The sequence below is a fragment of the Hoplias malabaricus genome, chromosome X2 (assembly GCF_029633855.1).
Source record: "Hoplias malabaricus isolate fHopMal1 chromosome X2, fHopMal1.hap1, whole genome shotgun sequence".
NCBI classification, from domain to species: domain Eukaryota; kingdom Metazoa; phylum Chordata; class Actinopteri; order Characiformes; family Erythrinidae; genus Hoplias; species Hoplias malabaricus.
In genome coordinates, this window is record NC_089819.1 from 8,158,898 (window position 1) to 8,186,464 (window position 27,567).

The window sequence follows — 27,567 nt, forward strand, 5'->3', positions numbered from 1 at the left end:
ATAATTTTAGAACTACAAAGTGCACCACTGGAAAATTGGGCTCAAAATGTGGAGTGTAGATATGTAGAAACTTGGAGTGTAGTTGGCGTGGCATGTTAGCTAATCGGTGTATGTATTTTATTGTAATATAATTATGTTCTTGCTGAAATATTACTATTTTAAGCATTTAAATGTTTTATTTTAATTTATGTATGTCATTCTATTATGATTCGCCCTGTAGCCGGAACCTTTGTTGTGTAAGCTTTGTATGAGGTCGGACGGATGATGAGTGGGGATCTAAACAGCCACGTCGCTGAGGAGCAGTGTTAAGGTTTGTTTACGAAGAGCTTTAATGTCATTGTTGTTTGTGTTTGTTGAAGGTGTTGTGTGTTTGTTGGGTGTTCAGCTCGAGTTTTGTGTTACAGTGAAGCCGATGGCTCCTTTTTGTTTTGCTCTGAACCTGAAGGAGATGGAGATGAACACAAACAGAATTTAATAGCGTTTTAAACTTTAGCTGTTTTAAGTCAAATAATGTTTTTATGCAGTTGTTTAAATGCGATTTCAGTGTTGTTAATTCAAACCTGTAAAAACCGAGGCATGTCTTCTATTGACGGATTTTGCCAGCTTCTGGTTCGAAATTTCCGTTCCACCTTAAAGGGTGCAATGTAGCTGATGCGCCATTTAAGGTGGAACGGAAGATTGGAACAAGAAGCCAGGCGCTCTTCCTGTATTTCGGTCAAGCTGTCATTATCTCTCTTTAGCTTCATATGAAATTAATAAATTACTACTGAATTTACGGTCGCGCATCCCTGATCAACACGTGTTTTGTTTCTTTAAAATGAGCGGGGGACCCAGTTAAACACGGTATTTTAATGCACTCAGCAGCTTGTTCAAAAATGCGGCTGCTATGATTCTGTCGGGCACTAAAAAGAAAGGGTGACGTATTGAAAACATACAGTATAAATATGCAAAAGAGTTTTTTAAAATCCATGTTTGATCGTTTAGATATTGATTAGATTCCTATTTCTTAAAACCAGCAAACAAAGAGTAATAATTATTTAAACTGTGCAGAACTGTGTTCTCTGCAGAACAAGGGTGCACAAACATTTGCACAAACAACAGGGCTACATCTGATCTCATCAAGTATATTGATTGTCTTTGTTGTGTTTATTTGTTGTAATGAAATAATAGTCGATTATATTCGCCACATTTTCTGGAGTTGGTTGCCCTGCATTTTGGGATTGATTGATTATATTATACAGTAGTAAAACAAAAATTGGAATCCACATTTAACCCAATGACCACACACACACACACACAGGGGCAATAAGCACAGACACACCTGGAACGACGGGCAGTCACCGTGGCACACTGGGAGCAGTTGAGAGTTAGAATTCCCTCACTCAAGGGCACTTCAGCTGTGGATTTTGGAGGAAGAGAAATGGCCAGATATGCCCCAAGTTGTTCACAAAGATATATTTTTCGAATTTCATTACTGGTGATAGTAAAAAGTGCATTGATTATGATCTAGATTTTTTTGTTGAAAGAGAAATTAAATATTTTCTCATTCTGGATACATTACCGTTAGAAAGATTAATGACACAGAGGATATATATTAGTGTGTTTCATCTTATTTATTTGTTTTTTGGTCATGAAGATTAATTATGAAGTCATACATTGATTGATGCCTTGATTGCATGTTAAAATATAATATATTTAATATACACTACGGGACAGTTTAGCCCAGATAAGGCGTGAATATAGGGATCTTTATAGCACTGACAAATGGTCATCCTACACCAAACAATTTGGCTTCTTATACCTGGGTGTGAGGATTTTATACCAACATTTAAGGGGCTTTCTTTCCTAGAAAAAAAGTGGCTTCTTACTTCAGGTTAGATAGGCTGCTATAGTGGTGCTTCTTTTCCCAGTTGAATGGTGCTGCTTACTTTAGAAAAGATCAGGTGATTTGCCCCAGATTAAGATACTTCTTACCCAGTTAAAGATATTTCTTCCAACTGCTAAAGGGATATTGTTATTCCAGGTAGGAAGGATTTTCAGAAAATTGAAGACTTTTTCCTCACTGTATTCTCTAATGCAGAAAGTCTTTTAGATCAGCTGTTCTGTACTTAGGTCTTTAGGCTCTGCTGTAGTTAATCTGTAGAATTAACTTGTTAATCTTTATCTGCTACCACTCTTCTGTGTCTTTACTGTGAAGCAGATGTTCTACATTTTTTATACTCTAAATACAACCCCAGTTCCAGTTAAGTTGGGACGTTGTGCAAAACATAAATAAAAAACAAATGCAATAATTTGCAAATCCTTTTCAATATATATTTAGTTGAATACACTACAAGGACAAGATATTTAATGTTCAAACAAATAAACTTTTTGCAAATATTCAGTTATTTTGAATTTGTATATGATTTACAGATTTTATAGATATGTTTTATGAGTGGTGTATGTTATTTTCTCCCTGACGAGCTTAGAGGTGAAGGTTGTTAGAGATTTACAATTTTAGTGTTTACTTTAGTAATTTGCAGTTGCTTTGTTAAAGCTTTGTGAGTAAGTTTCTTCTGAGCTTACCCTTTTTAACATGTTTCAGTCTAATTTAATCTTTTAAGTTTTTATTCAGCTTTTCTTTTTGTTTTTGTGTAAAGAAGCCAACAAATATATATTTTTTCCTCCCAGGCTTGATCACACCATTAACATCATTGACTGATTTTGATGACTATGTGGTAATTAATATTGACCCACGAGAGTCCTCTCCTCTGTCCATGGATGCCAGTGTGGTGTCGTTTAAATTCACTCAGAGATGGAGGATGGAAAAACAGAAGCTGTGTTGACTGAAGACCCTTCACTGAGCACCACCGAGTCCTACAAACATGGAGAGAGACAGAACCCCCCCACAGCAGAGAAAATACCCAACGGTGAGTGAGCAGAACTTTATTGAGGTTTGCCTTCAGGAACTGAAGTTGAAGGATTAATTCTGGCACTCTAGCTTGTCCCAAAGGCATCGGATGGACCACAGTCACTGCAGAGAACACAGCTCCACTGCTCCATAGCCCAGTGATGGGAGATTTATACACCTCTATCCTACACTTGGCACTGAACATTGAAATTGGGCTCATGTGCATCTGCTACAGTGTGTTTCATTTATTGAAATTGCTTTCCTATGGAGAGGTCTATTTAAGGTCTGTGCACCTTAAAGTAGAGTAAATCAGTCGTATGGGGTATCTACAAAAGTACAGGATATATTATTTATATTTTTATTTATCGAAGCTAAATTACTGGTTTAGACATTTTCCCCCTTATGGAAGGTTAGGGTTTAGAACACATTTGTAAACATAATGATTGTTTCTAATATGAATGCACTGTATTTTCTCACTGGGTAAATATATATTAATGGACAAGGCGTCATTTGCCCAGCACAGAGTGAATTTCTGTCACCCAGCAGTGATATTCATGCTTCATCAGCTATTTCTTTTAGACCTGATCATCCTGCTGGACTTGTTCCTCAACGTAAAACACAAAAGAAGTCAGTTATTTTAAAAATTCCACACCACTGTGCTTTCAGAGGGTTCTAACAACAGAGACACACAAATAACACATGAATGGATATATTGTCAGTGTAACCTTTACTTTACTTTACTTTTTACTTTACTTGTAATAGCTTTAGGGATAATAGCATTTACATTCCCAATTTTGAGTTTTCACAGCTGTAAACTGTTGCACAAGTTTATTTTCACATGGACTTTGAGGAAGAATATCAGAGCAGTTAGATAAACACTGAATCAGGGAGATGAATTTTAATGCAATAGATATACAGGATATAAGTTTAACTCTGTAGTCACTATTGTATAGTATTATAATATGACGTATTGGAACCCATGCTATTAACTGAGGTGATTGTCAGTTGAGAAGAGTGAATGCTGAGGAGAGAAAACTCCGATATGCTTGGGAATGCATCTCAGAAACTACGTATGAGCTCAAAAACCGAATCAATTTAAGCATATTTTCCATTCACTTTTCCTATTGTTTTGATTGCAGTCAGATCCACTACACCCTGATGGTGAGGTACTGTGCAGTATCCCCTAGAGCCCTCAAAGTTGATACAGCATTGTCTATATTGTAGTAATAGGTCCACATCTCCTGTAGGTCATGTTCAAGTGGAGCCACTGGAGAACGGAGAGGCGTCAGAGGCTCTGGGAGCCGCAGGGGACTCTGGCCGGACCCCCACCAGCGACCGGCCCCCACCAGGTGTGGCCTCTTTCCCTCTCAGCCTAGAGAAGCCAGACGGCTCTGCTCACAAGAGTGACGCATTGCAGTCACTCAGACTAAGTATTCCCATGCAGGAGACTGAATTGTGTAAGCACATGACACTCGAGTGACTCCCTCAATTCCCCTGCACCCTTCCGCCTATATCGTCCCTAATAAACCCCACCTACTCTTTGCCTGTTTATGAAGAACACTCCAGCAAAAAAAAAAAAAAATCAAAATTACACCGTTTCAACCTTTAGTGAGTGTATTTAATCAGCTGAGACCCGTTTGGTGTCTGCGGTCTGCATCTTTGCACTGGAGTTAAGAACTAAAGCAAGTACCTAAGGTGATGGCTATCTATATGTAGCTATATGTCCACACTTTATTCCTGTTTACTTTACTATATAATTTTTAGTAAGGTTTCAAAAAGACACAACAGACAGGCGATAAACCTTTCAGCAAAAAAGTTTCATATAGAAATGTTCTAACAAAAGCCTGCTTTGTCTTTAAACAAACAAGAAACAAGCTTTTATTCCATTGTTTATAGACAAATTTGGCTGTTTTTTTGTCTTGATCCCCGCTCTGGGTGAATGTCTGTGAAGAATTCGGTGTGTTCTCCCCGTGTCTGCGTGGATTTTTTTGGGTGCTCCGGTTTCCTCCCACAGTCCAGAAACACACATTGGTAGGTGGATTGGCGACTCAAGTGTCCCCAGGTGTGAGTGAATGTGTGAGTGTGTGTCACCCAGTAAAGGACTGGCGCCCCCTCCAGGGTGTATTCCTGCCTTGCGCCCCATGATTTCGGATAGGCTCCGGATCCACCGCGACCCTGAACTGGATAAGCGGTTACAGATAATGAATGAATGAATGTATGATTTCAGACTTTCTAAAGCTCTTTTGTCATTTTATGGAAACTGTTGCATAGTATATAAAAAGACCATTTTCATTTTATTAAACAAAAAACCCTAATAGTTGTTAGAAAGTGAGAAGACTTTTTTTTCTTCCCTGCATTCATTATCAGTTATTCACTACCAAGGAAAAAGTGCTGCAAAAGCCATTTGTTCTTTTCTGTGGGATGATATTTTATCCAAAATATATGACTATTTAAACATTGTGATTTTGGTGCTAGCAATCGTGACTCTAGCATATTTAATACCCATTTATTTATTTATTTAAATACAAAATTATTCATTCATTCATTATCTGTAACCGCTTATCCAGTTCAGGGTCGCGGTGGGTCCAGAGCCTACCTGGAATCATTGGGCGCAAGGCAGGAATACACCCTGGAGGGGGCGCCAGTCCTTCACAGAGCAACACACACACACACACATTCACTCACACACTCACACCTGCGGACACTTTTGAGTCGCCAATCCACCTACCAACGTGTTGGACTGTGGGAGGAAACCGGAGCACCCGGAGGAAACCCACGCGGACACGGGGAGAACACAACTCCACACAGACAGTCACCCGGAGCGAGAATCAAACCCACCACCTCCAGGCCCCTGGAGCTGTGTGAATGCGACACTACCTGCTGCGCCACCGTTCCACCCCAAATACAAAATTACTAGTTACTAATTAACCAATTAATAGTTATCTTTAATACTATGCATCAGTTACCATAAATGATAAGAGTAGGGGAATGTTTGGATTTTTTTAAACTTGGATTTTTTTTTAAACACAAAAAGGCTATAAAACATTCATCTAATATATTTCAGGAGGTTGCTCCTGTTTCAAGCAGTTCTAAGATACATTTGTCCATGTATAGAGGTCACAATATCTGATAGTGTCTAAAACTATACAGTGAATCTTTTAGAGAGGAACTCTAGGTAATATTTTACTTTAAGATTATATTTTTTAATCTTTGTGACGCTTCACTGACCTGTAACAGGTTAAACAGAGACCATGTTGTTACTACTCTGGACTACAGAAACTGCACTATGTAACGTTTGGAAGAGGGTAGAAAACCACCACCCACCCCCTTGATTTCCGAACAGTGCTGTAAAGCGAATTACACTCTGCAGCTCTGGGGGAGGGGGACAGGAACAAAAATACCATATCTTACCTAATGTCCGTTTAAGAGCTGAATGTGTGATTATTTAGGCATGTCTTATTACCCTGCTAATTCAAGAGGTGCAATAATTTGTTTTTAACTCCAGTTCTAAAACAAAGGAAATAAACTTCAAGACACCAAACATTTAGCTGATGGACTACATTTAAGTTGAGGGAGAAATGAGTAAATTTGATTTTCCACCAAATAATGGCTTTAACCCCAGGTTTGCCTCCTCAATGATTGGCTGTTTTTCCTCCTGGTCTAAAGCTCACTGAGATTTCAACTCTCCTGAGGTTAAGAGTTTCTAGCAGAAAACACTGCTGTTTGTTAAAAGTTTTCTCCACCGTTAACCTCACTGACTAACTAGATAAATGCCTGTCTGGATCTTGGTTTGTTTGTGTGTGCGTGTGTTTTGTTGCTTTTCTTGCTTTGGGGAACCGTTTGTATTAACTTGGTAAATTGTCTACCACTTGCTTGAATCTAGGGGCTTTATTTAAATGAATAGTTTGGCAGAAAATCATTATTATAGACGTTTGTCCCTTTGTCACATTTAATTTGGATCAGCCAGAAAAAATGTATGTGTCTGGAGTTAAGGAACACACATCAGGGTTTCTGTAACCGAAGGCTGTGGGTCCTATGCCCTGTGATGCCACAGCCATTCATAATCAGGTGTACAGGTGATTATAAAGGACCTCTTTCTCTCTCTTGGGGTGTAGGATCATCCTCCTGCTAAGTTAGCAACACTCAAGAAACAAACATGTCTGGGCAGATAGACTGCATCTACATTAAAGAACCATTGTGTAAGCCTGTTCTGCCAAACTGTTCTTTGAATAATGGCGAAGAGTTAATTTGAGTGATCAAACAATAATTCCAGATTTCTTGACCAGTGACTAGCTGTGCACTAATCCTGTTTGAATAATTAAGTAATGGGTTTTGACTCTTTGTTAACCTGCTGCTTTCAGAATGGCTACATCATATGATGTGGGACTGGTGCATGAAGATTTTTCATTAACCAAAGCTATGATTTTGTGAGACATGTGGCAGTTGATCCCCCAGTTTAACTCTTTTAAAGGAGCATTCAGTTGTTTTTATCACAAAAAACATACAATATTTGAGTTTGTTATTTATAATGTTTTCATTTTGTTATGTAAAGTGCGTCTCACATAAGATGAAAAATACAGTTGCTTTATAGTCTCGGAACAATTTTTTTTCCATAGAGCAAATTCTTACCTATTTACAACAGATTTAGTACGGAATCTGAAACATCAAGTCCGCTAGGTGTCAGTATAATGGCTGTTTCATAATGTGTAGGAGAAAATGACTGACTGCTACTTTTAAAAAGCCAGTTGCTGTTGGGACTTTGATGGCAAGCAGCTTGTAATTTGATTGACGAGAGGTTTGTAGAATCTTCGTTGATGGAGAAGACTGTGGATTCAGCTCTGAGAGTGTGTTCGTTTCTTTTAGCTGCAAACGAGCCATCTCTTGAGATGGAGAATGAGGAAAAGATTCGTTTGGAGGCTCGGAGGCGTCTGGAGGAGCAGCTCAAGCAATACCGTGTCCAAAGACAAAAGGAGAGGGTGAGTCTGCAGATAAAAACATTGCTACTGGAACTATAGTTGGGCAGAGAATCTCAGTTTAATTAATGTTTTTAAAAATGGTCTGTGATGCGATTTGTAACAAAACCATTCACTTGTAAAAGGTTGAACAGTCTCTGTTTAAAGGAATATTTTAAAGAAATACATTTTTTACTCCTGAATATTTATTCAGTCAGCTACATGATTGCTGTCTGAAGATGGATATTTCCCTTTATCACTGGAGGTCCAGGATCTCATCAAAATCCATGCAAACAGCCTAAAGCAATAAAGCAATTCTGTGGGGTTTGTGTAATAATAATAATAAAAAAAGAGTAGTATGCCTATAAAATAAAATAGGATAACTAGATCTTTTATATATATATTTATATTACTTTATATATATAATATATTTGCAACAATGAGTTAGATGAGACAACAACCAAAATGGAGCTAAATGAGGTCTTTTCTTAATCGTCTCTACTACAGTTCCTGCAGTTTTATTCTTTTACAAGTCCATTTTTATACACCGTTACATTTTAAGTTTCCATTTTCTGTTGCTTTTTATGAGAAATGTACCTCTTTAAATATCTGACAGAGGGATTAAGTGAGTCACTGAATGGCATTTGTCATGATGGCCTTTGTTTTCCTGAAACAGCTTTTGAAACAGTACTCCCCCGTCCTGTCTCCGCTCTGAAAAGCTCTAAATATTTAACAAGGTTCAGAAAGTGATTGTGAAAATGATTGATATGAAGCTCAAACTGCTCAAAAGTATTCATTATGTTTTTCCTGAAATTTTCAGCTTATGTGTAGTTACACTGATAAAGAGTCATTTCCCAAATTCCTAGTTACAAGTTAGTTAATGATCTTCTAAGCTAGTGGCTGAAAATCTAGTTACAAGAGTACTGAGTTGGGTACTAGGTATGGAGTTATTTAACTTACTCGTTATCATTTTTAGTAAATGTATCTAGTTATAGCTTAGCGCTCAATCTTGGTTGCCTTTATATTTCAGGAGAATACCATCTTATTCATTTTTTTTCTCTAATTTCTGATTTTCTATCCTTTCTCACTCTTCCCATACACCCCCTTACTCTAGTCTCATCGTTCAACTACAAAATCCCGTCCCTCCAGCACCCTGGACCCGGAGCTGATGCTTCACCCTGACGGTCTACCCAGGGCCAGCGCTGTCGCCATGACAACAGAATACTCCTTCTTGCGCACCAGCGTACCCCGGGGGCCCAAGTTGGGCAGCCTTGGGGGAATCCCACCACCTAAAGAGAGGAAGTCCAGACCTTCCCGCAACAACAGAATCCATTCCCTTGCCGACTACAGGACGCCTGAATCTGACGGAAAGCCTGGGCTTTCTGCCTCAGTGTCTGCAGAAACCTCGTTCAGCTCGGTTCAGTCCTCAATCAGCTCCGTCTCCACAATTTCAGAACTGAACGTGAGCTCCGAAATTGATGGCCCTCCAGAGACAAAAGCAGTCCGGGATAATGTTTCGGAGATGGATGGAAATGAAAGCGACAGCTCATCCTACAGCAGCGCCTCGGCTCCCTATGGCTCAGTAATGAACAGCAGGGTGGCAGCATTTACAGGGGAGGGCCACAGGGCTGAAGCTCTAGGCCACTTCCCTCCACTGAGGGATGTATTGCAGGCTGCGAGTGAGGAGCAAAGAGAGCTGATGGAGCTGGAGAGAGAGAGAGAAGAGAGAGAGGGAATGACTGAGTCTCGCAGCCGAAGAGATAGCTTCTCTAGCAGGTAATGCAACCTAAGGGAGTTTTAGGTATGAACCACCTCGTGGAACAGGCTTGTCTCTCACTCACTCACACTCTCAAACATACATACCCACATACATAAGTGAATTGAACTGCGTGCTCCATAACTGACATTAAAACTCAGCACACTTTGCCACACTTAAGAATTTTTGAAACACATTGAGCTTTTTTAAAAGTTGGAATATAAATTATGTCATAAGAAATAGGGCATTCTATCTTTTCATATTTACAAACTGCTCTATCCTCTACCTTATTTAGTCAGACGTTCTGTCCTGTTTAGCTATGTTAGCCTTGTAGTTCCATTCCAAGTAAAGTAGCCAACTTTTAGGCTTAAAACATATCTTGTCTGATGGGCTACACTTGGGAAGGTGGAAGAGCTGATAACTGTTTTTATTAAAGATGAATCTACACTGGATTGGCTTTTATAGTTCATTTAAATCTGTGCACGCTTACACCCTTACTTGTTTTGTGTGATTAGCGTGTCGTATGGGAGCTCAGTAATGGGGACTCATGATGAGATGCTCCAGGTCTTAAAGGAGAAAATGAGGCTGGAGGGGCAGCTGGAGTCTCTCTCCTCAGAAGCCAATCAGGTAAACATCTCAAGGAATCACTTTTTTCAGAGGTCAGTCTTTGTCTTCTGTGATTGCAGTATGATTGATATATATCTGTCTGCTCAAAAAACATACAAGAATGTAAGAAGGTTTGGCACATTTATAATATTGCGAGGGCAGCTCGGAAAGCAAGTGAATTAAGCCTTATTTCCAAAACCTCTATAATATTTAGAGCATCTTTTAGACCTTTATCACTATTTACATTTCTAAACATTTAGCAAATATTATCAAAAAAATAACATTACCCACACATTATGTTTTTGGCATTTAACACACTCTTCATTAGAGTAATTTATAATTCAAATTATGTTATCATGGCATTCCTATCCAAGCTGAGAATCAAACCCCAGTCTTCCATGTATAGGACCGTAGTGTTATCAAATAAGGTGATCCAACTGGTCAAACAATGTCTCCAGTGATTCTTACTCAAGATTGTCTGCAGCCACTTTACTGACATCTAATGGCCTAGAGATATCAAAGGTTCTGTAGTGAACCTACAGGTGCATCTGAATAAATTAGAATATCATCAAAAATTTATTTCGGTAATTCAGTTCAAAAAGTGAAACTCATATATTATATAGATTCATTACAGAGTGATCTATTTCAAATGGTTATTTCTTTTAATGTTGATGATTATGGCTTACAGCCAATGAAAACCCAAAAGTCATTATCTCAGGAATTTAAAATATTATATAAGATGATTTTTAAAAATGATTTTTAAAACAGAAATGTTGACCTACTGAAAAGTATGTACAGTCTATGCACTCAATATTTGGTCAGGGCTCTTTTTACCTGATTGAATTACTGCGTTAATGCTGTGTGGCATGGATGTGATCAGCCTGTGCCACTGGTGTTATGGAACCCCAGGCTGCTATGATAGTAGCCTTCAGCTCATCTGCATTGTCTTCCTCTTGACAATACCCCACAGATTCTCTGTGAGCTTTAGTTCAGGAGAGTTTGCTGGCCAATCAAGCACAGTGATACCGTGGTTGTTAAACCAGGTATTGGTTCTTTTGTCAGTGTGGACAGGCAAATAGTCAGGCTGCGCTGACTTTGGACTTGATATAATACAGTGGACGAACCTCAGCAGATGACATGGCTCCTCAAACCTTCACTGACTGTGGAAACTTCACACTAGACTAAAGCGGCTTGGATTTTGTGTCTCTCCACTATTCCTCCAGACTCTGGGATCTCTCCGCCCAAATGAAATGCAAAATTTTCTTTAATCTGAAAACAAGATTTTGGAACACAGGACAACAGCGCAGTCCTTTTTCTCCTTGGCCCAGGTAAGATGCTTCTGGCATTGTCTCTGGGTCATCCGTGGTTTGACACAAGGAATGTGACAAATGTAGCCCATGTCCTGGATGCATCTGTGTGTGGTGTCTCTTGACGCACTGACTCCAGCAGCAGTCCACACTTTGTGAATCTCCCTCAAATTTTGAATGGCCTTTTCTTGACAATGCTTTCAAGGCTGTGGTTATCCCTGTTGCTTGTGCACCTTTTTCTACCACACATTTCCTTACCCTCAACTTTCCATTAATAGGCTTGGATACAGCAGGAGGGTGTTAGTGACTGCTTTCTGGACATCTGTCAAGTCTGCCGACTTCCCCATGATTATGTAGCCTACAGAACCAAACTAAGGGACCACTTTAAAGGCTTAGTATACCTTTGCAGGTGTTTTGTGTTCATTATTCAAATTTTCTGAGATAATGACTTTTGGGTTTTCACTGGCTATAAGCCATAATCAACATTAGTAGAAAGTAACACTTGAAATAGATATCTGTTTGTAATGATTCTATATAATGACTTTCTCTTTTTAAATGGAATTACTAAAATAAATGAACATTTTGATGATATTCTAATTTTTTGAGATGCATCTCTTTTTTAAACATGGCTGCCACCTGGACCTGCTTATATGGAGCATAATGTGGTTCAATTAGGGCAGAAGTCACGAAAAAGTGGACAGCAGTCCAGGTCCAGACCAAAATTTCCAGTCCAGACCAGTATCTTCTCTAGCATGAACAGTACTGGTTTAGCAGCCTTGGACACACACAGAACAGTCGCATGCGTCATAAAAATCAAAAGATGCTTCTCGGCCAATCAGATCTGTGCATTGTGATGAGTGTGGCACCTCACACATGGGAGATATTGGACAGAGTCGTACTTGTTTATTCTTCCCATGGGCAGCTATAAAGCAACGTGTCATATGTTCTGAGTTCATGACAATTATTTAAAGCAGTAATGTGAAGTACCACTATGAGACATTACTGAGTTGTACTTTGATTTGACACGCACTTGCTAACAATATAAAATGTTGATATAGCTACTAAGCTACTTTAGTATACTAATTATGGTACTGAATCACAATGCATGTTAGAAATTATGATGTTCTGGAACTTTGCTTGAGGAAAATTTCTCTGGGCTTTACTGAGCCTTAATTAAATAGTATTTAGAATCACACTATATTATTCTTATTCCAAGTAACAGTAAAATAATAATCACTGAAATATTTTTTCTTATATTTTGATGGTAAAACAACTTGTTGCTTCTTTTTAAAGAATGGCATCAAGTTACATATCAGTAAATCTATTTTAGCATTTGCCTAGGTGAGCTGAAATTAAGAGAGGACCATTACAGTCCTGGTTAATGGGGTATGTTTACTGCCCCACAGGCCCTGAAGGAGAAGACAGAGCTCCAGGCTCAGCTGGCAGCAGTCAATGCCCAGCTGCAGGCTCAGAATGATGAGTCTCGGCTCAGTGCAGAGCGTCAAAGCGCTCTGGTCTCGGAATTGTCCTCTCTTCGAGCCAACTGCTCCTCACTGGAAAGAGCCATGGGAGACCTGCAGACACAACTTGAGGACAAAAATGCCAGCCTCACCTCAGTAGGCAATGACTTGCAGGTGGCAGAAGAGCAGTACCAGAGGCTTATGGGAAAGGTTGAAGAGATGCAACAAAGCATGACCTCCAAAGACAACACAGGTTATCAACTTCACCCCAAAATAATCTGCTCACTAGTTTCATTTAAAGTAATCTGGAATAACCCACAATATATATATAAAAAAAAAACAAATAAAATATATCCACATCCATGTTAACTTTTTCTAAGGTGTTTTATGTAATTCAAGTCATAAATCTGCATGAAAATGTATATTAATTTTGAATGGCTATTAATATTTTGCTTTTAATACACATATAAAACATGTCATTTTGAAACATGTTATTTTCCACATGCTTTTAATTCATTGGTAGCAATAATGGATGTGAAGTGTAAAAGAATTTAAATTAATTTCGCTTTCAGTAATGAATCTTAATAAAGCAGATAAAGAAGTTTGTTACCAAATGTTTTTTAAAAGCAATGCAATTAGCACAAGGACATTGGGTGTGACTGGGGGAGTCCTAAATAATTATTCTGTTGAATTAGTGACAAATAATTTATGGGAAGAACATTTTTGATAAAATGGTGTTTAACCGTGCTTCTGTTCATTTGTGAAGTTCTAAAGTTTGCATAAATATTTAGTAAATTATTTGTGTGTGTGTGATTGTTAGTGAGTGATTTGCGCCAGCAGCTGGGTGTTCTGCAGACACAACTGCAGCAGGTGCAGTCGGAACGCAGCGCCCTCCAAAGTCGGCTGCAGACATCGCAGGCTGAGGTGCAGTCATTGCAGCAACTCCGCAGTTGGTATCAGCAGCAACTCGCAGTTGCACAGGAGGCTCGTGTTCGTCTGCAGACTCAGATGGCTAACATTCAGGTATGGAGGCTGGCGAGGTGCAGTGTTGGCCTAATGGTTAGAGGACCAGACTTGTATGTCATGTATTCAGAGTGATACAACCCTGGTGTTGTATGAGCACAAAATGATTGCACATAAGTAAATCAGTACACTTCTCTTTAAAGGCTTTGGCTCAATTTACTTTTTAGATGAGTGTCAGAGAAGTTAATCACACTCCTCCAGGTGTTAGGTAGTTTTTAGTATGGGATTGGTAGACTAAAGGCAATTATTTCTCAGATTAAAATCAATGAAGTTGTTTTTAAAGTGTGTGTGTATATATGAAGTGTTTATTTTAGTGCTGACAATCCACTGTTGCTGGCACTTGTATATTCACATGCCTTATCAGTGTAGAAAGCTGTTAAACCGTGTATTTTGGATTTATTCCCCGTCTCACAGGCTGGACAAATGACTCAGATTGGAGTGATGGAGAACCTGAAGATGGAGAACGTTAGTCTCTCTCATAAGCTCTCAGAGACTAAACACCGCTCTATTAAAGAGAAAGAAAGAATTGCCGTCCAGCTGCAGAGCATAGAGGTCTGTCTGCTGCCCATATCTTTCTCTCTTGCTTTGTCTCTTTATTTTCTCAGGGTTTTTTTAATTAATTAAATATAAGTATTTCCCTATAAACCTGTCCTGATAAGTCTACCCATTTTCTGATAACGTCTCCTCTTTGTCTCTATCTTCTTTCTGACCCCACACCTTCTTGATCTCTGTGTCTCAATTCTGGCTTTAACATGCCCTTTCCCAGTTTGCCTCACCATATCCCCCCCAGGGGAGTCACTGATGCCATTTTAAGGGTCGTTCCATTTCTGCATTACTCACTGACTTCATCCTCTTTCTGACTCCACCCTGATCTGTAAACCCACCATGATATAACTTCACCTTTTTGTTGACTCCTGCCCCTCTGTGACTCCGCCCACAGGCAGATATGCTAACGCAGGAAGCAGCGATCCAGCACATTCAGGATGCGAAGTTGATGGTGGAGGAAGATCTTCAGCACAAACTGGAGGAGTTTGAGGAGGAGAGAGAGCAGTTGCTGAAAATGGCAAACACGGCTACAGCACTGGAGAGAGAGTTAGATCAGGTACGCAAACCGACACAAACAAGGAACAAAGTGCAAGTGAATCTTTCCAGTGATCAGTGATTTGTAGACAAGTGAACATATGGGTCTGTGAGCTGTCTAATTAGAGAGCATTTTATGTCACAGTGCATGCTCCCTACACATAAGCTGTCCCAATTCCTAGATACCTCATTATGCTGTCTACTAAGATATCTTAAACTGGCAGCCTTAAACCATTCCTCAGCCACAAAGACATTTCCATGATGCATTGCAAGAACAACTCAAGTCTCTTCCCACAGAGCAAAAATAGTTCAAATTGCAATAAAAAAAGGAAGAGTAGTATCCACTGTGCGGAAACATGGAGGTGATGCTAGCCGCTGAAGTGGGCGGGACCAAGCCGTGACACAATCACTCTCTAACTAGAGCATCTCAATATTCTGCCTCATGAGAACAAATGATGCTAGAACACTGCCCAATTAAACAGCTGTCTACAGAGTTAGTGCCTACCTAGGCAGCTCACTGGGTTTCTTTCTTTCTTTTTTTTCTCTCTCTCTCTTCCTCTTTCTCTCTCTCTCACAGGTGAAGGTGTCTCTCTCTCAGAAGGACTCTCAACTGGCCTCATTCCAGAAGGAGCACGTAGAGTTGATGATGCAGTTGACATCTGCACAGGAGCAATTGCAGGAAAGAGAGCAGACACTGCAGCTGCTGGAGGCTCGCTACTCCCAGCTGGAGGAACAGCTGCAGGAGCTGCAGACAGATGCATCTGCACAACAAGATGAGCTGCAGCTCCTCAGAGGAGAGAAGATTGTCCTGGAGGTCGCACTGCAGGCGGCCAGGGCTGAGAAGAGTGAGCTGGACGAGGGGGCTGAGAGACTTGGGGAGGATGTCCTCACTGCTGCAGATACCCTCGAACAGCTCCGACAGGACGTACAGGTCAAGACTACACAGGTAGGAGCCTTAGAACAGATGATAGGACTCAGGAGGTTAGGTCATTGGGAGACCCTCTGTTTCACCACTGTTTCTACCATGTCTTTGCATCAGCAAGGGTTTCCTCTGGATACTCCTGTTTCCTTGCAAAGTCTGAAAACACGCATTTGTAGGTGGATTGGCTATTCAAATTTATCTCTTGGTGTAAAATGTGTATTGGTAAGTGTATAATGCCTGGAGAGGCAAAGTATCTTTTAACACCCCTAGTACTTTGCAGAATTATCCATTGCAATATTATATATTCTCAGACTGTCTGGGATGCACAGCATGCTTAAAATCTACCTACAGATTTTCAGAAATAACAAACTTCAATTTCAATTTGTGTTTTTAAAAAACTATTTTAATATTACATTTTGAGGCATGTTTGTCACACTCTTTTTAGTTTCTGTTTCACAGTATGAGCTGATGTTCATTTGTGCCTTTTTTTTAATGTGTGCCACTGCTTGCCACATGAACCCAAAGCATGAGGTCATCCCTTGTGTATAAGGGGGCGAGATCTTCTCTTCATGAAATTTATCCTTTATTTTCAAACATACCATTGTTTGTAATTGTTATTACTTCCCAGTATTTACTCTTTTTTTTGCCAAAATGTATCTTGTAGATCGAGTCATTACAGCAGGAAAACGTCTCCTTGAAGAAGCAAGCACAGAAACTGAAGGAGCAGTTCACACAGCAAAAGGTAAATATGTTTGTATAAAATGTATATAGTGTAGGTATTATTCATGTTGTCAAAAACCACCCATTTTAATAGAATCTGCTGTAAATGGTCAAAAAACGGCTAGGTCTGAAATGTCATAAATTCTACATTATGAGTCCTTATTCTTCTGGAGGTACAATGGAGTTACATCTAAATCGAATATTTATATAAAAATGTTACTTTGTATTAATTTGGGGTCTTTATTGAGCTTTTTGCTCTTATTTGGAGCATTTTGTAGGTAACTTGTTCATTGTTTGGAGTGTTTATTGAAATTGCTTTGTCTCTTGCTATGTCATACCCTGCAGGTGATGGTGGAGGCCTATAGGCGGGATGCTAGTTCTAAGGAGCAGCTGATCTCCGAGCTGAAGGCGTCTAAGAAGCGCCTCGCTGCGGAGGTGAAGGAGTTGAAGGATGAGGTACTGCAGCTTCAGAGAGATAAGAGCAGTACCGAACAGGAGCAACACCGGCTCTTGCAGGAGGTACAAAGTGTTCAGCAACAGATGAACAGCATGGAGCAACATCTACAGAATATACAGACGGAAAGAGACCAGCTTGATACCCAGCTCCAGGTACATTCACAAATTGGACATAGTAAAGTTTTTGGCTATTACAATGACAATATGGGAAGAGCTAAACATTACCTGAGATCACTGGATGTGTAGCAAATACAAACCCTGTTTTCTGTCTGTACTTGCAGCGGTCTGACAAATATGGTAAACATACAAAATTACAAATGACAAGAAGCATCACTCACTGTAGAAAGTAACTAACAATAATGAAACCTTTTTATCTCCTTATATGTACTTTTGTCTACTTATATCTACTTTTTGTGCCGTAAGTATATTAGGCCCACTGTATTATAGTTCTAAAATAGTAATACACAGTCCCCATGTACATACATATTGGGATATTTTGTAAAATGAGGTAAAAACAACAATCAATGATTTGTTAATTCACGGGAAATGTGGAAAAATAGCAGTCCATGTTGAGTAAGGCTCATCCCCGATGTTGAATGTGCATAGCCACACAGATGGCCTTGTTTAAGAAATCCAAAACTTTAAGTTAGTGCCCTTAGTACCCAAATGATTAAACATTGTAAATAAAAAGAAAGCAGATGTAATGCAGTGGTAAACGTGCCTCTGTCCCAGCTTTTTTTTTTTTTTTGAGTGTCTTACAGGCATCAAATTGTAAATGCTTTTAAGTGCTTACAAGTAGAAAATACAGTCAATTTGTTCACTGAAATCATTGTTTCTTCCACTGAAACCATAATTTCTTCATGTTTTTTTGACAGTTTAACAAAGCTCATAGATACTTGTTTTTATAGCATTTTACATCCGAATCTCTTTTTATGTAAAAAAAAAAAATCTATTAATAAAATGGCATAAATGAACCCGTTAAACCAGTTCTCCAAACAAAGGTTGAGTTGAAGGATTTTACTCATGGTAAAACACAATTGCGGTATTAAAACATGTCTGGGTTTAACTTAGGCTGTATATGTATATCAGCACAATCATTTATTTGTTTATTTATTTTTTAAAAGTAAAACATTGACTGTGTGGGTGACACACTGGTTCAGTTTGGTGTGTTCTCCCCATGTCCGCGTGGGTTTCCTCCCACGGTCCAAAAACACGTTGGTAGGTGGATTGGCGACTCAATATTATCCATAGGTGTTAGTTTGTGAGTAAATGTGAGTGTGTGTATCTCCCCCCTCCAGGGTGTGTTCCTGCCTCACGCCCAGTGATTCCAGGTAGGCTCCAGACCCACCGCGATCCTGAACTGGATAAGCGGTTACAGAAAATGAATGAGTGAATGAATTATGACTGTGTGGTTTCTCTGTTTTCTCCAGTCTCTGCAGTTTGACCAGAATCAGCTGAGCGCTGTGACGGAGGAGAATGAGACGCTAAAGAAGAAACTCGAGCAGATGCAGCAGGAAGCCAAGAAGTTAGTCACAGGACACTCATCCTCTCAGCCATCTATATTATGTTATGTCTAAAACAACTTTTATATGTATATATGTTCATATATGTTATTAACTGTCTTAACTGTCCAATCAAAATCATGTATCTCATTCTTTGTCAATTTTTAATATACTGCATCATTTGAACACAGCAGCTGTCCTTCACACTGTGTGAAAATTTCATGATGAATGGACTGATTGAAATTCTCCAGAATGAATTGGAATTAAATCTTTTTATATTCACTTACATTTAAAATTAAGGTTTTTCCTTCATTGCTATTTTGGGATATACATGTTTTTATACGTGTTCTCTCTCTGTCATCCAGGGCAATCTCTGAGCAGAAGATGAGAATGAAGAGGCTGGGGACAGATTTAACGAGCGCACAAAAGGATATGAAGGCTAAACACAAAGCTTATGAGAATGCTGTTGGAATACTGAGCCGTCGCCTGCAGGAGGCACTCTCTCAAAAAGAGACTGCTGAGGCAGAACTAATCAAGCTCAAAGCCCAGGTCCAGGAAGGGGGAAACAACCAGGCTCTGCAGGTAAATTAACAAATTAAATATGCAATTACTTGTCAGTGTTGGTTGTCCTCTAGTCCTTCATCAATGGATGCCACACGCAGGATGCTGTTGGCTAGATGTTTTTGGAGTATTCTCAGTCCAGCAGTGACATTGAGAGAATTAAAACTCCAACAGCTCTGCTTTGTCTAATCCACTCATACCAACTCATGTTAACGACACTGCAGTGCTGAAAACGATCCACCACCCAAGTTATACCTGATCTGTGGTGGCCCTTTTGAGGTCCTGGGCATTAAAGAGCAAGGTGATAGGCAGCTAACAAAGTATGCAAACCAACAGATGTAATTGTAAAACTACAAAATTAGGTGAACATTGAACAGAGCAAAAAGGTTGTGGCTTTAAAGTTAAGGCTGGTTGATGTTTAGGTATGTAAGTATCTGTCTATGTATATTATCAGGTAAAGGTGGACAGTTTGCAGGCAGAGCTGAAGGCAGTTCTCAACAGTAAAACTCTGCTGGAGAAGGAGCTGCAGGAAGTGATCAGTTTGACAAGCGCTGAACTAGAGGAGTATCAGGAGAAAGTGCTGGAGCTTGAGGATGAGGTAGATAAATCTCTCTCAGCTTAAATATATGTGATTGATATTTCTTTATTTTTCCTGTTAGTTGTCGTTTTTGTCTCCATTTGGACTTTATTGGAGTAAAATAGTTTAGGGTTGTTTGATAAAACTATAAAGTTAGAATGATTGTCTCCACATCCACAGCTGCAGGAGTCACGCTGTTTTAAGAAGAGGATACGTCGTCTAGAGGAGGCCAATAAGAAACTGGCTCTGGAACTGGAGCATGAAAAAGGGAAGTTAGCTGGTCTAGGCCAGTCTCACAATGCACTGCGAGAGCATGCTAACATCCTGGAGACCGCTCTCGCAAAGAGGGAGGCAGACTTAGTCCAACTCAACCTGCAGGTCAGAGACTATCCATAAAATCAAAATCTACTTCAATATGATACTAAAGTATTGATTTGTACTTCCCTGAATATTTTCTAAATAATATACTTTTTCTGATGTATGTTTAAACCCTCGGTGCTTCATGTAGAGTCTTACTCTCATAACTCCACAAGTCTTTTATTATTCCTTTTGTCATTTATTTTAATCATATTTCATCATCAAAAACTAATCTAGGGTTCATCCAATGTTAGAATTATAGTAATTGAGAACTGACAATCATATCATTCAATACAGCTTAAGCCAATGAGGTGTATCCAATATTAAAACCCCAAATCAGAATAAATTGGGGCAGTATTGAAAATGTAAATAAATAATGTTGTCTTATCAGTCTCATTTAATTGTTTCAATGTACATCTCAGGCCTACAACACATTCCAAAAAAACATTGGGAGAGTAAAGTTTTACAATACTGTAATGTTGCCATTCCTTCTCACAACACTTAAAGGTGTTTTGGCGCTGAGGATACCAAGCAATGAAGTGATTTAGGTGAAATGTTGTCCCATTCTTCCTGCAAACATATCTTAAGGTGTGCATCAATGCGGTGTTGTCGGTGTTGCTCGTTTGTTTTAAATGTCTACACACATTCTCTGCTGGGGACAGGTCAGTCCCGTTCCCAGATCATCTTCATCTGCAGCCATGTCTTTGTAATGTCCTGCATTGTCTTGTTGAAAAATGCATGGAGGACCCTGGAAAACATGTTGTATTTAAGTGTAAATTACCTTTGTAGGGGTCACTGACGTAACCATGCGTGACCGTCCCTGGCTTTTGGACTTGCTGCTGGTAACAGTCTGGGTGTTCTTTTCATCTTTTCGAGCACACAGTGCCCATATATTTTAAAACAAATCTTAAATACTGATTATTCTGAATACAATACGCGCTACCACTGTGTTATGGTTCATCCCAGATGCCTCTGAGCATAGAGGAGATGATGCTGCTTCTGGACATGATTAATATAAGGCTTCTGTTTGCACAGTATAGTTTTAATTGAATACAGTGCTTGGCATAGGTTTGCCAAAATAATGCCTCCCCGAAGCAATTATATTAGCTGTTGATGAATATCTGCTCTTGATGCAGTTGCATCTGAGTAATTGGAGATCAAGATTATTTAACTTAGGCCTGGGGCCTTTACCGTTTTGGCAATGAAATTCCTCCCCGATTCTTTAAATAGTTTAATGATATTATACGCTGTAGAAGGGAAAAATAAGGAATACATTGTAGCCTGTCTTTCTTTCTTTTTTTTTCAATAATTTCCTCATGCCTTTGTGGATATTTTTGAACAGGAGGTCCTCTACACATCTTACCTGCTCAAACACTCAGCCTTTTGAGGTTACTGCTTTTGTACCAAATCATGATTGCAATCATGCAAGCTGTTGACATCACCTATTTAAAATCACTTCATTTAGTTGTTAATGTTTTTTTTTTTAAATAAATTGCCTAAAACCCAACTTTTGTTTTAAATTGTTGTGGGCCTGAAATGCAGGAGTGGATGGACAAATGGAATTAATTTGACCAGGCAAACATGAAATATCATATTATGCCATAAAAGAAAAATATTTGTAAGAAACACTGTATTTGATTTTTTTATTTATTTATTTTTTATTTTTTTTGGAAATTTTCATTACTGTCCCAACTTTTACGATTTGTAGTTGTATATAGGCTTATATTTACATTTTGTTATATATATTCTTGTCTGCAGAGAATTTGTATTAAGATCTGTATGTCAATTTTGTGTGTGCGCTTGTGATAAAGGTCCAGGCTGTGTTAAAGAGAAAGGAGGAAGAAGATCAGCAGATGAAGCAGCTGGTTCAAACTCTACAGAGTGCACTGGAGAAGGAGAAGATTAAAGTGAAGGATCTCACAGAGCAGGTGTGGCTAAAGGGCTTTCCTACGTGCTGTCGTCACTACCTGTGTGGGTTGTGTCTTTCCATGCTTAACATTGGTAGAAGGCCTTGTGTCTGCTGGTAGCCAGAAACTAATGATCAGATTTATTTCTATAGTTTACTGTTCGTTACTACTACTTATTTGTGGCTCAGATCAAGAAATATCTTATACAAGACACAAATACATGCATTGCTTTCATATGCAATCTTTACTTATTTACCAGCCTCTTATTTGCCTTCTCTGTTCCACCTTGAATATTTGAACTTGTTGCACTGGCAGATTATTTCTTATAAATCACATGACACCTGACTACACTTTACCCTCAATACTAATGAGTGCCCTTCTGATAATTATGCAGTATTTTGCAATACCCTTCATAGCAAGCTAATGTGTGGTTTGGGATAAAGCAGAAATAAGGCAGTATGTAAATTGATTTGTCACTCAATTAGACAGACGTTTTGATTACTAATAGCTATAGAGCCATCCCTACAATAACCATAGAGCTGGGTTGAAGTGTTTAACACCGATGTGTGTTGTAGGTGGCAGAAGCGAAGTTGGAGGCGGGGCATAACCGCAGACATTATCGAGCTGCAGTTCTGGAGCTCAGCGAACTGAGGAAGGACCTTCAGGCCAAAGAGGAATTGCTGAAAACTCTGCAGGACCAGGCCAAAACACTGGAGTATGTCCATTCTGAATCAACATCACCCTTATTTAAAAGACAGAGTGTAAACATTAACTTTTGAATACCCTCTTGAAAATGATGAAATTTTGATATTTGCAAATCTGTTCGGTTACAAAGAACCTGAAAATACTGGAAGCAAAATAATCAGGGCAGACATCCTGTAGTATTATTAAAGAATCATAAACAAAAAAGCATTCTTTGAAGAGTGGTGTTTACATACTGTATTCAGCTTTATCTCTTATTGTTGATGTTTCTTCAGAGCTCAAGATGCCCAGCGCTCAGAGGAATTATCTCGATTCCAGACAGAGCTCACTGAGGCTCACACACAACTGCAGATTCTACAGAAACAGCTGGACGATGAACACAACAAACAGCCACTTACTAACCAGGAGGTACACACATACTCAAACACACATGCACACTAACTAATCAGCCATAGAATCAATTTATATCAGTGTTTTCCAGCTCTTTCAGTAAAATTATATACTGGATTAACCGTATCTAAAATCTCCAGTTTGATTTTAATCCTCTTTTAAAATCCTTCCACTCACTTCATTAACAGCCTCCGATCTATTTGCGCACTCAGGCAACATTATTAGAAACGTACACCTATCCAAACAGTGGTCAAACACTCTCCTTTTACTTACATTCACTGGCCACTTTATTAGAAAGCTGTCATGTGCAAATGAAGTGTCCAGGGAGTGTTTCACATTAATATTAAAATAATTACACATTTACTGCACTTTCATATGTTAAAGTGTGGGTGTGTTTTCTGTTTGTAAGGTGGAGGATCTGAAGTGGGAAGTTGAACAGAAGCAGCGTGAAATTGAGGCACAGCGCCACCAACTGGAGCTTTCAGAGCAGAGCAACCAGAGAGAACTGGACAGTGTACAGGACACACTGCAGGTCAGATATACACACAAACACACATGTTAATAGCAGTTAGCCATGAGAGAAGACACTGTACGGTAGATTTGAAGACCTCTCTGGTCAGAACATTGTGTAATGTTTGTTGTGTCTTTGACCGTTCTCTGTGTGGGAGAATCTGATCATTGCGAAATACATTTTAAGAGTATTCAATAAAACCCCCAAATTTCATAGCAAATTTAAATTTCCATTTCAATGTTTCTGACTGATTATTTGTGTATGTGTGCGCACAGCGAGTTCGTTTGGAGCTTGAGCTGGTACAGGAAGAATTAAACGGCACCAGAAAAGACAAGTTTGTTCTCCAGGCGAAAGTGGCTGAACTGAGGAACAGCATGAAGACACTACTGCAGCAAAACACACAACTCAAACAGGAATTCAAACATGCCCGTAACAGGAAGGTCTGTGTGTGTTATACAAAAGTTTTGTCTGCATAAAATGGCTAGAAAAAAATTAAGTAATAGTGCAGCGGTCCAAAGTTCTTGTTATGCATAAGTGAGGTAAATGTGATTGCAAGGAAATTTAGTCAGTTTGGCATATTCAGTCACTTTGGCATGTTTCTTTTTGTTTGTGTTTTTTACTGGGTTTTAAAGAGTTTTTTTTTGTTTGTTTGTTTTTTTCAAGAGAATGGATGCGAAAGGTGACTCTACCCCAGTGACACCAGTAAAAATTCCTGACTGTCCGGTTCCTGCGTCCCTATTGGATGAGCTCCTGAAGCCTTCAGCATCTGTCAACAAAGAGCCACTCAATAACCTGCACAACTGCCTAAGGCAGCTGAAGTATGTCTCTCAAATTTTTTTGACTTGTGTGTTTGGTTTGATTTTTCTTTATTATAGATAAATATTTGATCAAATGTAAAGACATATTTAAAAAAACCTTTCTTTTGCTGATTATAGCCTGCAAAACTTAAGCCATTTCAACAAACAAACAAAACAGTATGCAAATTGCCCAAAAAACTGTAGAAGTAGGCAGGGCTCGTTTTGGAGAGTGAGCTTTTGGTAAATAGAATTTTGTCTCAACTATCTGTAATGTTCATGGTGTGCAGAGTGACTGCTTTACTTTCCAGAACTTAAACTTGTAAATAATATCCAGAACAGAATGTGAATATTGTCTTGTATTTCTTGTCATGTTCAGGCAAGAAATGGACAGTCTTCAAAAGCAGATGGAGGAGCACACTTTCTCTGTGGCATCGTGGGCCGGCGCTGAGGAGGAGCTAAACAAATTTGGAATTCATGAAAACAGTCCCAAACAAAGGCCCAAAGATGAGGAGGAGCCAGAGACACCACAAGAGGCTTCTTAAAAAAAACATTTAAAACAGAAACCACACAGCAGCGAATGATCCCCTCATCCTCTGTATGTCTGCCTCTGGGGAAGAAAATAGCTTTTATCATAACAGGCACTTTTTAAAAGCTTTTTTTCTTTATCTTGTCTTATAACATTGGGTCATGTCCCATCTGAAGAAAGACCAACTGGGTTGCCAACTTCATTTCCTTGTTCCACAAATTTCTTCAGTTTGCAATATTTTTGTTGTCTATGTTGCTTTTTTTCATCTGTAGTTTATTTATTTGCAATTCAAGCACAGCTCTGAGGAAATGCTGGAAAGATCAAGAAAGCATGACCATTTTAGAACTATTTCCCAACAGAGTTCACCAAAAATCATCACCTTCACTGCTTTTACAGTCAGTGTTTTCAATTTTTCTGGGTTTAGTCAGCTTAAGTCAAATTTACATTGTTGAGCCTCCCTAAATTCCAGTGCAGTCAATTTTTAAATCCAGATGTGTTTGGAATCTGAAGTTTGTTGTTTCTGAGCTATGAGGCTAATGTAGCCAACAAGTAATTAAAATGGGTCATTATCAGGTTGTTATAATAGACTTGATTGGTTCTTTTACATGTATGACCCACTGTTAAATATGAAAATCACAGATCAAATGGGGTGAATCACCTTGAAGTTTTCTGTTAAAAATTAGTTTTGTCAGTCTTGTAGCTACATTAACCTCAAACACATATTCAAAACTAACAAAGCAGCCTTCTTGTGTCAAACATATCTTGAATTATCATACAGATCTACAGTAAGAGGGGTATAATTATAAATATTTTGGCGACATCCTGTTTCTTCAGGATGGAATGAAAGTGAGTTTAAACTAGCGCTCGTATTGGGATTTAATCAAAATATATTGGGAGTCAAATGGAAGGTGGTTTCTCACCTTTGCCATTTTAATGCATACACAGTTCTCTTACATTGTGAAAAGCTGTTCTTATTCTCAGTGCCTGTGGTTTAGCTGCTTTATTCACTCTTCAGTTTACTCTGTCTTGGTTGAGAGGTTTAAGTTCTCTCTGAGCTTCTCCTACAAATGTATTTTTTTTTCATAGCTACCATTGTGAGGTTTGACAAGCTTTACAGAATGCTAGTAAATATTCAGCATATCCCATTCAGCAGAATGAAATGGATTATGCCTTGAGCTGTCAGTTCTGTCCAGACAACTTCTCTTTTATCAGGTTCTCCTTTACTCTTAAAAGATAATGATGTTAACTCAAGGCAGGGAGACACTAAACTGCTCTACAGTGAAGTTACGGCTATTCCATCAACCTCAGTTAGTTCTGCCAAAATTACACTATTTTTTAATTTTATTAGAGAGTAACTGAGCAAAAACATATCAAATTACACAGCTTCCATTGTGTAGTTTATCACCCAGTATGTGTTTGTCTGAAGTTAGCTTTTTTAGCACTGGAGCTAAGAGGCTATTTTATTTAACAGTGGAAGTTAGTAACAGCAGTTTGCTTTGAACATTGCATGAGGTGGGTTAACCTAGAGGCTGTGAGCTTGTGTTTGTTAGCTACAATAGCCTCATAGCTTTAGCATAAAACTAACGGAGCAAACGTTATTGGAAAACCACAAAAATATGAATAGAAGGAGAATGGAGTGGACTAGCCATCCGATTTGTGTTACATTTAACAGTGGCTAAAACTGTTTTTCACACATCCTATTTGATGAGGGACGTTAAAAATCTGTCAAGTACTGACTTCCTGTCTGTTTTAGGGCTGAGCCTATATGGATTCCCATATAGGAACTACTTTCAATACTGTTATTTACACATATATATATTCAGTGATGCTAAAGCTGCTAACAGTGAATGAAAGTGAATAGTCATGAATTAGCATCATGCAAGGTGGCTAGCTTCCATTTGTTGTTGGCAGCATTAGCATGTTCGATTGGTTGCTTTAACTGTTTGAATGAACTATTTCAGTGGTTGTGTAAAACAAATGTGTGTGGGGGAAAATGTTTATAAAATATATTGTTGCAGTTTGACTGTGCTTTGGAATGTGCACTGCTGAGTGTTATATATTTATAATATATATGAAATGTATTGACCGATGTTGCACAACTGACAAAAGAAAAATGAACAGAGAATAAGAAAGATGTAAATTATTATTGATTTTTTTTATTGAACCACCTGACAAAGCTTTCTTTTTTTCTTTCTTTCTTTCTTTCAAGGTTATGATAAGATTGAATGTGGATGAATGCTTCCTTCAGAATTAATCATTCACAGCCTTAACCATTTGGGAAGGGGAAAAAAGCTCAGTGTATTTTAACAGCAATATGCCTCCCTCAAGAAGTTACTAAATTTCAGGCCTGAGCTCATGTATTTAAGATAATGGTTATACGTTGCATATGCATGCATGGTTGGAATACTGTATATAAAATTAAAGGAAAGCTTCTGCAATTATTAATATCATTTAAGTCTTCTGCAGAATAGTGTTTTCAGCATACTTGTAATTAGAAAAGTACAGACTGTGATGTAATAGAAGCTAATGAGTAATTAGAGGAGCAATAGGTCTTCGTTTAACTAT

At 38.8% G+C, this 27,567-nt stretch overlaps 1 protein-coding gene across 2 annotated transcripts; it reads left to right on the forward strand.

The window, feature by feature from the left end:
• The first annotated feature begins 252 nt into the window (after positions 1-252).
• LOC136676761 (golgin subfamily A member 3-like) lies at positions 253-27,134 on the forward strand. Of its 2 annotated transcripts, XM_066653973.1 has the most exons (24): positions 253-310; positions 2,671-2,909; positions 4,138-4,347; positions 7,754-7,866; positions 8,957-9,618; positions 10,114-10,225; positions 12,918-13,224; positions 13,792-13,994; positions 14,409-14,546; positions 14,935-15,096; positions 15,652-16,020; positions 16,661-16,738; positions 17,062-17,325; positions 18,603-18,697; positions 19,040-19,256; positions 19,690-19,833; positions 19,993-20,190; positions 21,981-22,097; positions 22,652-22,791; positions 23,054-23,186; positions 23,578-23,700; positions 23,955-24,119; positions 24,343-24,497; positions 24,853-27,134. In XM_066653973.1, exons 2-24 carry the CDS (start codon positions 2,795-2,797, stop codon positions 25,016-25,018), a joined length of 4,386 nt encoding a protein of 1,461 aa, XP_066510070.1. In that variant the 5' UTR covers positions 253-310; positions 2,671-2,794; the 3' UTR covers positions 25,019-27,134. The 2 variants fall into 2 exon arrangements, with proteins under 2 accessions (XP_066510070.1, XP_066510071.1); XM_066653974.1 differs by lacking the exon at positions 4,138-4,347.
• The last annotated feature ends 433 nt before the right edge of the window (positions 27,135-27,567 follow it).